This window comes from Pteronotus mesoamericanus, unplaced genomic scaffold (assembly GCF_021234165.1).
Source record: "Pteronotus mesoamericanus isolate MK-2021 breed Mesoamerican mustached bat unplaced genomic scaffold, CSHL_Meso_final contig_50, whole genome shotgun sequence".
Taxonomy (NCBI): domain Eukaryota; kingdom Metazoa; phylum Chordata; class Mammalia; order Chiroptera; family Mormoopidae; genus Pteronotus; species Pteronotus mesoamericanus.
The window spans coordinates 6,439,848-6,454,372 of record NW_026555186.1 but is presented as its reverse complement, the minus strand read 5'-3'; the positions used below and the strand labels follow the sequence as shown (position 1 = coordinate 6,454,372).

The following is a 14,525-nucleotide window of genomic DNA, read 5'->3' as shown; positions in this document are numbered from 1 at the left end:
CCAAAAACATAGTAGGTCCCCACCACCATCCTGTTTAACAATAATGAGCATTCCACAATCAAGAGGAAAAGAAGGTCTTTCAAACAAATATATGGATATTTCTAGAGTAGTTAATTTCTGTGTGAAACTAGCCATGCTTCCTTTCAAGCTTGAGTGCAGTATGCAAATCCATGAAATTAGAACAAACTAAAAAGTAGCTTTCCTGTGAATACCTTAAAATTGGTGTACAGAATACATTTGAAATCTATTTTTTATTGCTGTGACAGTGGGAAATTCCATAAAGCAAAAATATAGGGTATCTTGGCTTTGTTGTAAAATATGGTATTTACAGTATTGAAAAGGGAGATACGCATCCAGCTTGTACTAAGTTCCTTATAGAGAATTAAAAATCAATCAGTCAAGCAAGCAAACAAAACAAACTAATGGCTCAGCAGTGTTCTTCATGAGCAGTAATTGCAAGTAAGGCCTAGAAGTTCCAAAGAAGAGGAACTCAGGGTTTTTCATGCATTGTCTATTCTGCACAAGGCCTTTGAAGTAGCTATATTAATTTGAGATGATTCAAAATGTAAGTTAACCAGTCTTTTGACTTACAAATTATAATAATATCATATAACTTTTAGTTATCTAATTTAGGAATGTTTAATCCTAAGAAGAAGCTGGAAACTAAATAGAACTTAATTTCTATTTAGTTTAGTTTTAGTTTGTATTTATAAGTTCTCTAGCAATGTTATTATATAGGCTGTTACTTAAGCTTATAGATTTTTTGTTATTATTTATTCCTCTTGACATAAGAATAGGCTATTTGTTGTCATTATATTATAGTTCATGGGCTTCTCACAATTTCCTCTAAGAAACCCTAATTTAGTTTTAGGCTTATTTAGTTTACTATATTTGCTATCTAATAATTTATTTTTGTGCTGTTAATTAAAATTGTTCATATATCTCAATATATATATTAAAATGTACACAAATACCTGTGCATTTATTTCTGTATTATATATGCAGTAAAACATATTCACAACAGAAATTTAAAAAAAATTAAAGATGAAATAAGTAACATTTAAATTTAAAACTTTCCATTGAAGTTCAAAACCAGAACAGTATAACTAGATTTTCATTATTTTGGAAAGTCTTGGTTTAACACTGTTCCGTGGCCATTTGAGTTTGTTCTTCTCCTGATAGGCTTTATTTTTTTCTTAATAGTTTTAGATTTACAGAAAAATGCAGGAGATAGTACAGAGCTCCTGTGTACCCTGCACCCAGTTTCCTCTATTATTAACATCTTACATTAATATGGTTCATTTATTACAGTCAATAACAAATACTGGCACATTATTATTAACTGAAGTCAATAGTTTATTCAGACTTCTTTTAACCTAATACCTTTTTCTGCTCCAGGATCCCATCCAGGACATCACAATACATTTAGTTGTCATGTCTTCTTAGGCTCATCTTGCATGTGGTAGTTTCTCAGACTTCTTTTGTTTTTGATGACCTTCACAGTTTTGAAGAGGCTAATCAAGCATTTTTTAGGATGCTTCTTGAATGGAATGTGTACTTTGTCTGATGTTTTTCTCATACCTATACTGGGGTTATGCTTTTTGAGAAGATCATAGAAGAGCAGTGCCATTTTCATCAGATCACATCAAGGTTACGATCTACTAACATGGTATTTCACTCAGCTTGGGTCGCATGGTAAGTTGGGAGTTTATGGGTAAGCATTCAGCATCCCCTGTGGTCCAGTAGCAAGCCAAAAGCTGTTTCTCACAAGTAGAGGAGTTATCCACAGATGCCAGCAGGGCTTTGCTCAAAAGTGCCAAGGGCTTGCATTGTGATTCATTTATAGGTGCTTGCCACAATCTAAAAATAGCAGCTCTTTGTGCCACTGACACTTGAAGCACCATTAAATCTGCTGGATTATATGACTCACGTGGCAGAGTAGCCTGGAGATGTTGCAGCTTTCTCTTCTCTCACTAGCTGTTGTGCCTCTTTTTAATAAATAGGAGGGGCCGGATCGAACAACTTATTCTTTTCCTTGATATACCCCACACCATTGGACCCCTAGAAATGTCACTGAGTTAGGAGGCGCGGGAATTTTAGGGGATTTATTCCCCATCCTCTGGTATGAAAATATCTTACCAATGTATGTACAGTAATTTCTACTTCATATGTACCAGGACAAATCAGCATATCATTGCCAATATAATGGAGCAGTGTGATATTCTGAGGAGGAGAAAGAGGAAAGGAATGGAGATCCCTGTGGATTAAATTATGACGCAGGACTGAAGACTGGCTCTATACTGTGCTGGAACAGTGAGAATGTATTGCTGGCCTTTCCAGTTGAATTAAGTTCCTTCTGGCAGTCTTTTTCAACAAGTATAGAGGAAAAAAAGCATTTGCCAGATCAATAGCTGTGTACCGGGTACCAGGAAATATGTCGATTTGCTCAAGAAACCACATCTGGAAAAGCAGTGCAACTGGAATCACCACATAATTAGATTTACGAAAATCCACTGCCATTATCCAGGATCCAGCTCCCTTCTGAACATGACAAATAGGTGAGCTGAAAATGGGTGAGGTGGGTAGCGCAACCTCTGCGACTTTCAAGTCCTAGATAGTGGCGTCAGTCTTTACTATTCCTCCAAGAATGTGGTATTGCTTCTGGTTTATATTTTTATACATAGAAACAGTTCTAGTGGCTTCTGTTCAGCCTTTCCTACCATAACAGCCTTCACTTTGCAGGTTTGGGAACCAATGTGGGGATTCTGCTAGGTGCTGAGCATGGCTATTTTAATCATACATTTTGGAGCCGGGGAAATAACCATGGTATGTGTTCAGACACCCACTGGGACTAATGTGAGATGAACCTGAGCTAAAACCCCATCAAGCTCTTGACCTCCGTAAGCCCCTACTCTGATAGGTAGACACAATGATGTTTTGAGTTTCCTTGAATTAGTATCAGATTATAGCCATTGTCTACTAATCCCTCCAAAGTCTGTCTAGTTCTTTTCCCCCAATGCATAGTTGTGCTGGTAGATGGCCATAGGACCCTCTGGGGAAGGCTGGGGACAATAAGAACAATATACATTTTTGGCAATGTAGGAAGGTACTTCCTCAAGAGGATGTGCCTCCACTTCATGCAAAGAGTTCTGTGTGTATAAACTGACTCAAGTCTAGAAACTGCAAGTAAGACATTTCTGATTACTGTTTTAGTTCAGCTGTCCATTACAGTGACCACACCCACTTGGTTTTTGGCAGTTAAGTAACCTCTTGGTTCATGCCAGCCTGGGGTCTCATAATCCCCACTGTTTTTAGGAATCCCAGTTTGATGGTAGCAGTTTCCACTTTAAGATATATCTGACTCCAGACAAGAGCAACTGCATTTTTCTTCGAGGATTTTGGGGCTTCCCTCACAAGTTTATTTCTCACAGTTATGGTGAAAGGTAATGTCCTCTGAACCCTCCTGGGGTGGGTGAGCAGGTCTTACATAAAAGATGCACTCTGATATTCCAATGTCCCTATGACTTTGAATAGATTCCTTTACAGTATCTTAGGCAATTCTGGCACTTCCTTTAATGTAGACACTCTTGGGTGGTTGGAAATCAAGTGATGAAAAGAGTTACAAATTCAGTCTAATAGCACTTTACAATCCTTCATCTTGATCACCGTATTAGTTTCCTAGGGATGCTATAGCAAAGTGCCACAAACTGAATGGCTTAAAACAACAGAAATTTATTCTCTTGCAGTTTTGGAGACTAGCTATCTGAAATCAAGTTGTCAGCAGGGCTGTGTTTCTTTGGAATAAACTTTCCTTGCCTTTTCCTAGCTCCTACTGGCTCCTGGCATTTCTTGGCTTGTAGTTACCTCATTCAATCTGTTTCCGTCTCTACTTGTCTTTATTTCCTCTGTGTCTATATATCTCTGCATCCTCTGCTAAGGACACCAATCATTAGATTTAAGGCCCAGACTAATCCAGCATGACCTGATCTTACTTGATTAAATATGCAAAGACCCTATTTCCAAAGTCACATTGAGGTTCCAGGTGGATATGAGTTTTGGGGGACACTATTCAACCCAATATAATCCTACACCTTTAATAGCCATGAGAAATATAATTCATATATTCTTTTCTTCTGAGTTTTTAAGCATGGGCGTTTATTACAATTTCAAGTAAAAGGGAAAAAACCCCATAGTTCTTTGCCTTGAAATGCAAATATTCTTTCCATCTAGTTTCTCCCTTTGGTGCCCACTACCATTTATGCAGTCTCCCTAAGCCGGTCTCCCGGTCTTGCCCTTTTCCAATCTTTTCTCTAACTACAAAGCGATCTTCCAAAATGATCTTTCCTGTCTTTCAACAAAGATCAAGTATAAGCTCCCTAGTTAGCCTACGGTGGCTGCTTTTCACGTTCTGGTCTCCAATAGCCTTCTTCCAGTTTCATCTTTCAAAAAAAAAAAAAAAAATCCTACTTGTTTTGACCCTGAATACTTGCAGGTTTCTTAACTGTCATGTCCTTCCCTCCTACTCTACACCGATTCTGCACTGTTTGCTTGGTAATGGCTCTTGCACCCATTACAGCTGCTCATATTTAGAGGTTACTCTATTCCCTTCCCAGAAATGAATCATTTCACTCTGAGATCTTCTAAGTCTGTTAATATTTTCACTTCGCTCTTGTACCTCTTAAATCAAAATTTCTGTCTGAAAGAATACAGTTCAAGAACACCCTCTGCTGCATTTGCTCAACTGTTCAGTGGAACAGATTCGCCCTTCCCGCCGTCACGGAGGGGCGGGACTGGAACTCCCAGCCCCAACGCGGCAAGACTGACGCCCCACTGAAGGACAAAGCCCTCCGGGTTCGGTTGCGTAGGGGCTCGGGGACAGAGCCGGATCGTGACGGAATTGTCAGTTAAGGAAAGCCAGGCAAGCCACGCATTACTCAGTCTGCCCACATCCTCTCTTTAGAGTTGAGAAGGGTCGGCATAGAGCGGCGCTCGAAGTCCACAGTGACACTGGAAAGGTGACCAAACATGTTAGCGCCCTTCACACTCCGGGCCTGGTTTTCCTGCTTCTCCTAATTGAAGACGTGTGCCGCACATCCAGCCCTTCCCTCCTCTAACACCCCAGGATGCCCGTGACACCGAGTATGGAGCACTAAAACTTCGGGCGAACAGCTCGAAGAGGCGGAGCATGCGCAGTGGCCCTGCGGTGCCTTACGTCTCTACGCCCACAGCCGGCGCAGGCGCATGCGCAAGCTACGCGTCCCTGGACACCCGGCCCTCGCGGGCCGCGCCCCCTCGGTGAGGGTCAGAGGCCGCGGGGCGGGCATCGGTGACGCGCGCGGAAGCGCTCCGAGCGCTCTCGGAAGCCGGCGGGCAGCAGGCGGCGGCGGCTGCCACTGCCTGGTGCCCTCATAGGAGGGGCCCCGGATCGTTCGGAGGCGCTGACCTCCTGCCATCGCGGGCGGCCCCATGAGTCGAGGGACCATGCCCCAGCCTGGAGCGTGGCCAGGTTCAAGCTGTGCCGAGAAGCTGGCGCGGGAGGCGGGGGCCGCGTCCCCGGGCCTCGCCAGAGCCGTGGTGCGGGGCCCGGCTGAGCAGTGAGTTGCGGAGCGCTGCGGGGGTGGCAGAGGGGCGCCGGGCTCAGTCCCCTCTGGAAGCCTGGGCTTGGGATAGGCTAGGGAGTAGCTGGTGGAGGTTCCTTTGTACCATCGATTCTAAAGAAGGCAGTCAGGGACAGAGAGGAGCTTAAAGACACTTGTGTCCAGTGTCTGAGTACAAATGTTTTTCCCGAAGGTCCCTCTCACGATTATGTTACCTGGTGCCTCTTCCCCACTTTTTTGGCTCTCTCCATAACTCTAAATGAATGCTCCGGCAGCTTGGGAAACAAAACCGAGAAGCGTATTATAACTGATACCCAGTGGATTTTCCCTTCAGTTGGGTAGGGAAATTGAGCCACGCGACATGTGTGTTCTTGTAAGGCAAGTCGCCGCTTGATGAACGGCCCACCTGTTGGATAGATTTGGACGGAGTCTGACCCAATTCTGTTTTGCTTGTTAACGACTTCACCAGATATCCCCACTCCCCCTTTAATGTTAAATACGGAAGGCCGTGCCATGCCGGTTAGCTCAGTTCCTTGCAGAACTGTGAAGAAGGCAGCATAAATCGGAAGCCTTTATAGTTTCTGCAAGGGGGTGGGTGTGGAAGCAGAACATAAACTTGAAGACTGAAACTTTTCTACACTTTCCAAGTTCTAGGCACAGATAAATGCCTTTGAGTTCCAAGGTTGAGGAAAGTACTCAGATAACCAGTTTGACAGCTTAGTTGGCTGGGAAGTTGAATTTTAAGGCGTGTTTAAATGCGCTTTTTTTTTTAAGCTTTGCATTTCCTTAAAAGGGGTCCATTGCAGGTCTGCTATGCAGATAGCGTATTATAATAATTCTCCTTTGCATTCTTCTTTACTGTGGGCTATGGCATTCTCATTTATTGAGCACCCAAGCCCTTTCCGATGTCATTATCCACACTTAATGGCCACCAGGAATTATTTAGAGTAGGGGATCGCAAACTCCTGCCCCCAGGTGTGAAACAGGTAACCTGAGTAAAGCTGGATAGTTGTTCCTGGAAAGCAGGGCCCATCTCTGTTCAGGTTAGGTCTGCTAAGTTTCAGCTTTTAGTGGCAGGCTTTTCTGTATTTCAAGAAAATCCAGCTGTCTCTTTTGTATGCAATGTCCTGATTTTTAAATAGCAGCATTTTATTTTATATTTTAATCGAAACCACCGAGCAGACCCATGTGGGAGCTGATGTGACCTGTGGCATCAATTTTGCTATGAAAGATGGAGACCTACCTCAGACTCCAGCCTGTAAAGTAAGGGGAGCACCTTCTGCTTCTGCCCCTCCCCCCTCACAGCCATGCCCCACCTAACTGCTACTTCATTTCTGCCCCCACCTGAGGGTCCTGGCTCCTGGATGCTGCTGCTCAGCCTCCACCTGAGCAGTCTCATGCCCCATGGGTGATGCAGAAACTGTGACGCCAGAATGATGTTTCTCAAAGTATGCATAGTTATTTGGCAACTTTTCCTGCTGGATGTGGTTTCCAGAGTTTGAGCACCTGGGGAAATGGGTCACAGTGTGGAAGGAGCACTCCTTGATGAAGAGGTTTTGTGGCCTCTTCCGTCTGCTGTCAGAATTATAGGCTTAGCGCTGAAAGGAATCTAAAACACACCAGCCTAGATTTGTCATTTTACGCTTTACGAAACCGAGTTGCAGATGGATAGGTACAATTTGACCAGGGAGACACGGGGAGTAGGTTTCAGGACCAAGTTCCCTGGTGCCTGGGTGGGACCCTCCTTCCATTTCTTTCTGACTTCCTCAGCAAAGCAGGCAGAGGGACATGATTTATGACAGCAAATTTAAGATTTTCTGGAATAGACGTTTCAGTTTGCAGTGTATTTAGAGCTTAATTTCCCTTTTCCCCTGCTTTCTTTGTCTTTGATGACCTTATTCTTCTTTAACTCTCATAAGAACAAGAGGGAGCAATGGAAAGGAGGTGAAGATTACGGCTGGTGTCAACAAATTCTGAACCTCTCCATTTGGAGCCTTCTTGCCTGTTATATAGGCAGTAAGGCCTATTTCTCTTTGGAGAAACTGTATTGTATCATATAAACTGCTTATTTTATAGTTTGCAATATAATGTGTGCACATCCGTTCTTACATGATGAAATACGCAGTCTAATAGTTGGGTTTAGATTTAAATAAATAATGTACTGCCTGAATTACAACCTAAAATTATTTTTAAACTGTGTTTCTCTGTCATTGGAGCCAAGTCTGTTCTTCTCACCCAAAGAATTGGGTTTGCCCTGCACAGGAATTAAGTAAAATATTTGCACCTGATTATATGAAACACCATAAAACTGCAGATGAAGTACCCTGTAGTCATTTTGAATGCATTCAATAGACAGTAATTACGAATACAAACCATAGCCCAACTTTGTAACCAACCATTAATCATTTGGGCCGACTCTTTGAAGGGTAAGGGTGTGGCAATGGGTATGGGAAGGGATTGATCATTTCCTAGGCAGTGCTGTAAGATATGGATTCCTTTAGACTAGTGATTTTCAACTGGTGTGCTGCAAGAAGTTTTATAACCTGCCCTGGCCAGATGGCTCAGTTGGTTGGAGCATGATCCCATGCTCCAAAAGTTTGTGGGTTCGACTCCCAGTCAGGGACACTTACCTAGACTAGGGACTTGATCCCTGTGTAGGCCACATACAGGAGGCAACGGATTGATGTTTCTCCCTCTCTTTCTCTCACTCTCCGCCCCCCCCTTCTCTCTTTCTAAAATCAATAATAAAAAATATCTTTGGGTGAGGATTAAAAACAACAACAAAAAAACATGCAATAACTGACTATTTAGTCATGGGCACTGACTGCTTTCCCCTTCGATTATCCAATAAAAAAATGGCAGTAGCCAGCACAACAGTAGCCATGTGGTGTGAATGAATCAAAATTATATAAATTTTTTGGTCAGATTAGCAAAAACTGTATTTTTTGGTGTGCTGCATAATTTTAGTAATTTGGTTATGTGTACGATGATATGAAAAAGGTTGAATATTGCTGCTTTGGACTAGGCTCACTGTATTTTGCAAGGGAGACAAATGACTTAAAACCACATGCGTAAGCTACTTTCTAAATCTTCCCTCCATCCATCCATCTCCCCTGCCTTCCTTCCTTTCTTTACTTCTTACTTAGCTCATTTGAGAGCTGTGGTTGACTGGCACCGCCCCCCCGCCCCCGGCCCCCCCGACAAGCCCTCAGGATGGCTCACAAGATAACTTAGGGTCCCATTTACAGATGTCTTAGGTTGGACCAGATTAAGTTGACTTCTTTTGATGCTTCCTTATTGCTTGTATCAGCAGGTGTCCTATACTCTGTCCTCTACTCACCCCACTCCTACAGTTGAAACTCATGCTTTGTCCACTTCTTGCTCTTAGCTAAGTTAATCCATACTAGAGACCCTGAGGACCAAGATGGTCCTGAGACATTGTTGGTGGCCAGGCCAGGCATGTTTAGAAAATTGAGAAGTGAGACTACTCCATGGCTCTTCTCTGTCTGCCTGGTGGTGGGCCAGGATTTGAATCCGGGGTCTATAGGCTGGCTCTGGGTGGGTGGGGGGAACATCTCTGAAGTTGAAGGCAAAATTTCATGTGTATTTATGTTTTTCTGGGCTGAGATTCTCATGAAAGCTGTGGATTCTCAAAAAGTCTATGAACCACGACTAATTGTTAAACCATTGTTCCTGGATGTTGCTAAATACGCTATTGTGCCAGTGTGTTTTTCCATCCACCTCACACTTGAGGAGCTCCTAGGATCTGTGCTTGATGGAGTAACAGCTACTCCCTTCTGCTCCTTCCCCAGCCTGCATATAGAGCCTGCTTCAGGGTTTAGAGCTTGGATGTCTCTGAGAATCAAACCTTATTGTTGAAGGTTCTGGGTTGTCCCCAGATACCTCTGGAAGTCACGTGGAGTAGCATGAGCCAGTCATGGAAAGTCCAATTTCAGAAGAGAGGTGGAATTTTGGCCTGGGTACTGGTACTTTCCTGCATTTGGTATGTTGTTCAACCATCTCTAGAACCGGTAAGCGGTGGAGAAAGGCTGGGTTGAGTGGTCTTTGCTTTTCCTGTGTGGGAAGGTACATCGGTGTCACAGTGGTTGACACTGTCTCACCAATGCTGCAGTTAAGCATGAACTACAATGTTCAAGTCCAGAGAGCTGAACAAAGTCATACTCAATTTTTTTTAGACAAGTAAGGGGAAGTTGGTGCAAATGTTCATAATGGTGAGTGATTAAAATGCCGTCTTGTTAGCTTTGCAGCATTGACTTTTTTCATATTACATCTTTACTTTTATCAAATTGAAAAATTGGCTTCACAGAAATGTCTTCTGCTTCATTGAGTTCTGTGTTTTTAGCTTAGCTTTTGTTCTTAGGAATAGAGTGATTTTTGTCTATATGTAGTAAGCATTTTTAAATTAAGTTTTCAAAAATTCACTGTTATGCAGGTCTTTGAATAGAGCAAGAGGAAGGTTATAATTTAGAATGCAACATTGCCCTGGCTGGGTAGCTCAGTTGATTAGAGCGCTCTCCTAATATGCCAAGCTTGTAGGTTCAATCTCTGGTCAGGGCACATACAAGAAGCAACGAATGAATGCATAAATAAGTGGAACAACAAATCAATGTTTCTCTTTCCCTCTCTCTCAAATAAAAAATAAAAAAGAATGCAGTGTCATGTAATTTACTCAGTGGTGTATATTGTCTTAATATTAAGATAAAATATTGTTACCTCTAGTTTAAGAGAAAATGGGAGTTTGAATATACATGCTTTAAAATAACATGTTGCTAAACTAAAAAATTTCCAAGGAGGAATTACCAACACTTTGGTTTTAAAACTTAACTTGACAGTGTAATTGAGTATGACTCGCATGCCACAGTCCCCAAGAAATCAAGTCATATTTATGACTTTGTCTTACTTTCTTTACTGCTTTTCTGTGTATTTGTATGTTTTGTAGAAGGAAACTTTGCTGTGGTGATCATTGAACTCTGTGGGCTTCTTTTCGGCCAAATGGTGGACATTCTCTACCCCTACCCCAACTTGGCACTTACAAAAGATCGCCAAATTTCTGAAACTGTAATGTTTTACCATCTAATATCCCCTTCCTATCATCGTTTCACTGTTTTCCTTTCCCATAACAAAACTTCAGACCTCCAGCTGTTTCAGACTTACAGCTTTAAATATAATTTTACTTTGTTGTTTTTTCAGCTTTAATATTTTGATACTTAAAAAAGTTAAAGCCGCCCTGGCTGGGTTGCTCAGTTGTTTGGAGTGTCGTTCCATGCACCAAAAGATTGTGGGTTTAATCCGCGGTTAGTTAGGGCACATATGTAGGTTGTGGAGTTCTGTCCCTTGCCAGGGCATATGCATGAGGCAACCAATTAATGTTTCTCTTTCACATTGATGTTTCTCTCTCTCCCTTTCTCAAATTCAATAAACATATCATCTGGTGAGGGTTTGAAAAAAGGAAAGATAAAGCAAAGTTTGTTGAGTGAAGTATTTTAGTTTTTCTTGTTCTCATATCTCTGTCTCTCTTGTTGATTGTTCTTACGTTGGATGACTGTCTCATTTTGTCTGTAAACTATATTCTTTTCTTACCATATTGAGCTTTACTGCTAAAACTTAAAACTTATTTTCTCTCCAAGGAGATACGCCTTTAGGATGATTTTTTCAGTGGACTTTAAAGGCCATAGTACAATTTTTTGGGTGGCCCTGGAAGTTAGTAAACATTTGTGCACAAGCTCTGAAAGAAACCTAGTTGTGGCTAAAGTAATTTGAATATACTGTGGGACCCATTCATCAGTTTCTGTTTTGCTTCGTTTTTATATGGTAAAGCACTCCTTTTTAAACTTCTAGTAGTCTCATTTTCTGTTTTTATCTTTCCTTTGATTTCTTTCCCTTTGATTTCTTTCCGTTCCTCTCCCGTTGGCCTTTGTGGGAATTTGTACTTGTGGCTGTACTGAGAAATGTTTGTTTGGAGAACTCCATCTGGGCACTGGTGTTGTAGTTGCGCTTTGGTTATTTTGTAGATTGAAAAGGAAGAAGACAAAGTAGAGCCAAATGTGCATGCAATATATAGCCACAGGATTTGCTGGAGGTAGGACGTTTGATAAATAAATTCCTACTCCTTTAGAAGTAAGAACTGGGAGAGGAATCGTGTAGGTCAGCGACTGTTAACCGGTGTGCCGCAAGGATTTTAAAACATGCAATACCTGACAGTTTAGTCAGGGCACTGACCTCTTTCCCCTTAGATTGTCAAATAAAAAAGACAACTGCTAACACAACAGTAGCTGTCTGGTATGAATGAATCAAAATTATATCTATTTTTTGTCAGAGCAGCAAAAACTAACACACTTTTTTGGTGTTCCGCAGAACTTTAGTTATTAGTTTATATGTGCCAGGAGATGAAAAAGGTTGAAAATTGCTGATGTAGACCATATAGATCTTGTCCAGTTATCTCATTTTGAAGATGAGAAAACTGAGGCCAAGGTTAGGAAGCACTTGCCCAAAGACATGCTTCTGATAATATTTTGAAGGTGACTCACTTGAATGTATGTTTTATAGGGTCAGAATTTCTCTCATATTTGATAAAGCTAGGAAGGTAGCTGAAAAATGTCATAGAATTAGTGAATGGAGAACTAACACGTTTAGTCACTTTTTATTTTAGGTGTTTGATGTATAGTGTCTGCGAATCTGGTTTCTCTTTGCTTCCAACTCTGGCACAGGCTTCAACGGTGACCTCACACCTTTTACTTGAAACCTGACTGGAGCCAGAGTCCATGGAAAGTACCTTTTCCCTAATATGACCCCTCAACCCCAGAGCATTAAAAAAAATATGCATGCACTGTCGCCTTTATTTTAGAGAGAAAAGAGGGATAAGAAATGGTATTTGGGCAAATTGTTCATTAATACTTTGTACCAGTGGATACGGTATGAAAATTCATAGGAATAGCTAACTTTTTTGATGCTATTTTTTGATGCTATTGAGTGCTAAGTATTTTACATGGGTCACTTCCCACAACAGTCTTCTGAGGTGGGTGCTCTTACAGTCCTTTACAGTGGTTAAATTTAGGCACCGAGAGGTGTAGGTAGCTACTTCAGTTCCATGCTCATAGATACAGCTAATAAGGGCTGGTGTGAGGAGCGGTCAAGCCCTGACCTTCTAACTCGGAGTCCCTGTCCAGCCCCGGAACTCTACAGCAGGGTCACCACATAGCCCGTGTCCTGGTGTGTTAGGCCCCGTGCCCATCAGGGAGAGGGGATAGGCAGAGCCAACCACAGATGTGAAAGTTCAAGGCTGTGAAACCTTGGACCGGTATGGGTGTGTGTAGGGAAGTCACGGAATACTGGCTAGACTGATGGGTTAGGTCCAGGTTTTAGACTTTCCTGCTTATTTGGGAGCCATTGAAGGGTTTCAGTGGAGTGGGGAGGGGCAGGTATGTTGGGTTCCCCACCTCTCTCAGCACCTGTTCTTTATCTGTCTCTCTCTCTTCCTCTCACCCCTTCCTCTTTTCCCCAGTTTTACTAGGTTATAGACAAGGAATGGGATAGGGGTGGGGGGAGCTAAGGGAATTGGGGATGGGAGTATTTCAGTTGTTCACTTAATTCCTTATTGTATATTGATGCTATTAACGCCTTCTTGTGTTTCATTGTGCCTGGAGCCTCCCATCTTGTGTGAGGATGAGGGTGTGCTGTCATCGGGAGAATAAGGACTACGTTTACATCAGCCAGTTTCCTTGTTTTGAGCTCTGGGTGTCTCCCGTACCTTCCGAAGTACTGGGCACCTCCACTTCCTAAGTCTTTCTGGGGATCTGCAGCGTTTACTGGTCTTCATTTCGGCAGATGCCCTTCCATAGGCAGCGAGGCTTCCCTGTGCTCCATCATTTACTTACTACTCCTTTGTCCAGTTTTGGACTTTCACACATCTTGTGCTTTCAGCGAAGATGGTGCTTCTGTTTCCCATCATTGTCGTGTTGTGGTGTGTGTTGAGGGAAAGAAGGCATCCTAAAACCAGAAGTCCCTTTCTTCATGATTGTCTAGCACCCTGTGGAGCTTTCTCCCTTTCTGTCACTTAATAGGTTCTTGTTAGTTCACTAAGTGAGACTAGAGACTCTTTAGGAAGCTATTCTGTAAGTACCAAGTCAGCGGCAGTAGTAGCAGTAAAAGTATGTGGGACACTAGGGATATGCTCAGCAGACATAGGTGGCTGCTGGAATATGGGGGTCAGGGATCAGGAGAAGCCTTGGGAGGTTTTTTTTTTAGGTTTGGGGACTTGTAATAATTGATGCTTGCCTATTGCTTTTAGAATAGCTATTGTCAAGTTTGCTTGTGACATTATAGTGTGCCATTGGCTGGCATTCCTATATAAATATTTTTAATAGCACTATATCTGTTCTAGGAACTTGATAGAATTGTGACACTGCTTCACTGATGTGACACTGCTTCACTGATATGACACATGCTAAGATCCTTACATATATAAATGAGGCATGAATAGGCCTTACAATTAAAATGGCCCCAGAGCCTGGTAGCAGATGGAGTGATGTAAAAGGTCTCATTTAAAGTAAGACACTGAAGTGGAATGATAGGAACATGAGCATCTAAGATGAAAGACCCATATTTTATCAGATTGTCATTATGTAATATGAAACAAATTAAACTTTAAATATCTTACCATTTTTTTAAGCACCTGCACATTGTGATAAGAGGGAAGATGTCAATGCAACAATTTTTTTGAAATGTCTCATTTGGTGTAATTTCAGAGAGGAGGACATGTATCGTGCTGCGGATGAAATAGAAAGGGAGAAAGAATTACTTATACATGAAAGAGGGTTATCAGGTATGTTTGGAATTGTTTTATATATAGAGTTCTTACCATTTGTGTTATAAAATGCTGTTAAATCAGTATATTCATTCTCATAAAAT

The 14,525-nt window shown here is 42.0% G+C and overlaps 1 protein-coding gene across 2 annotated transcripts in view; it reads left to right on the top strand.

Annotated features, from left to right (window-relative positions):
- The first annotated feature begins 5,337 nt into the window (after positions 1-5,337).
- Positions 5,338-14,525, top strand: part of OTULIN (OTU deubiquitinase with linear linkage specificity) — a 29,941-nt gene continuing 20,753 nt past the window's right edge. Inside the window, exons 1-2 of one of the 2 annotated variants that reach the window (XM_054578319.1) lie at positions 5,338-5,594; positions 14,363-14,439. In XM_054578319.1, coding sequence (XP_054434294.1) covers positions 5,467-5,594; positions 14,363-14,439 — 205 coding nt within the window. In that variant the 5' untranslated portion in view covers positions 5,338-5,466. Of the gene's footprint in view, positions 5,595-9,570; positions 9,629-14,362; positions 14,440-14,525 lie in introns of those variants that run through there. The other variant, XM_054578320.1, reaches the window with a different exon arrangement.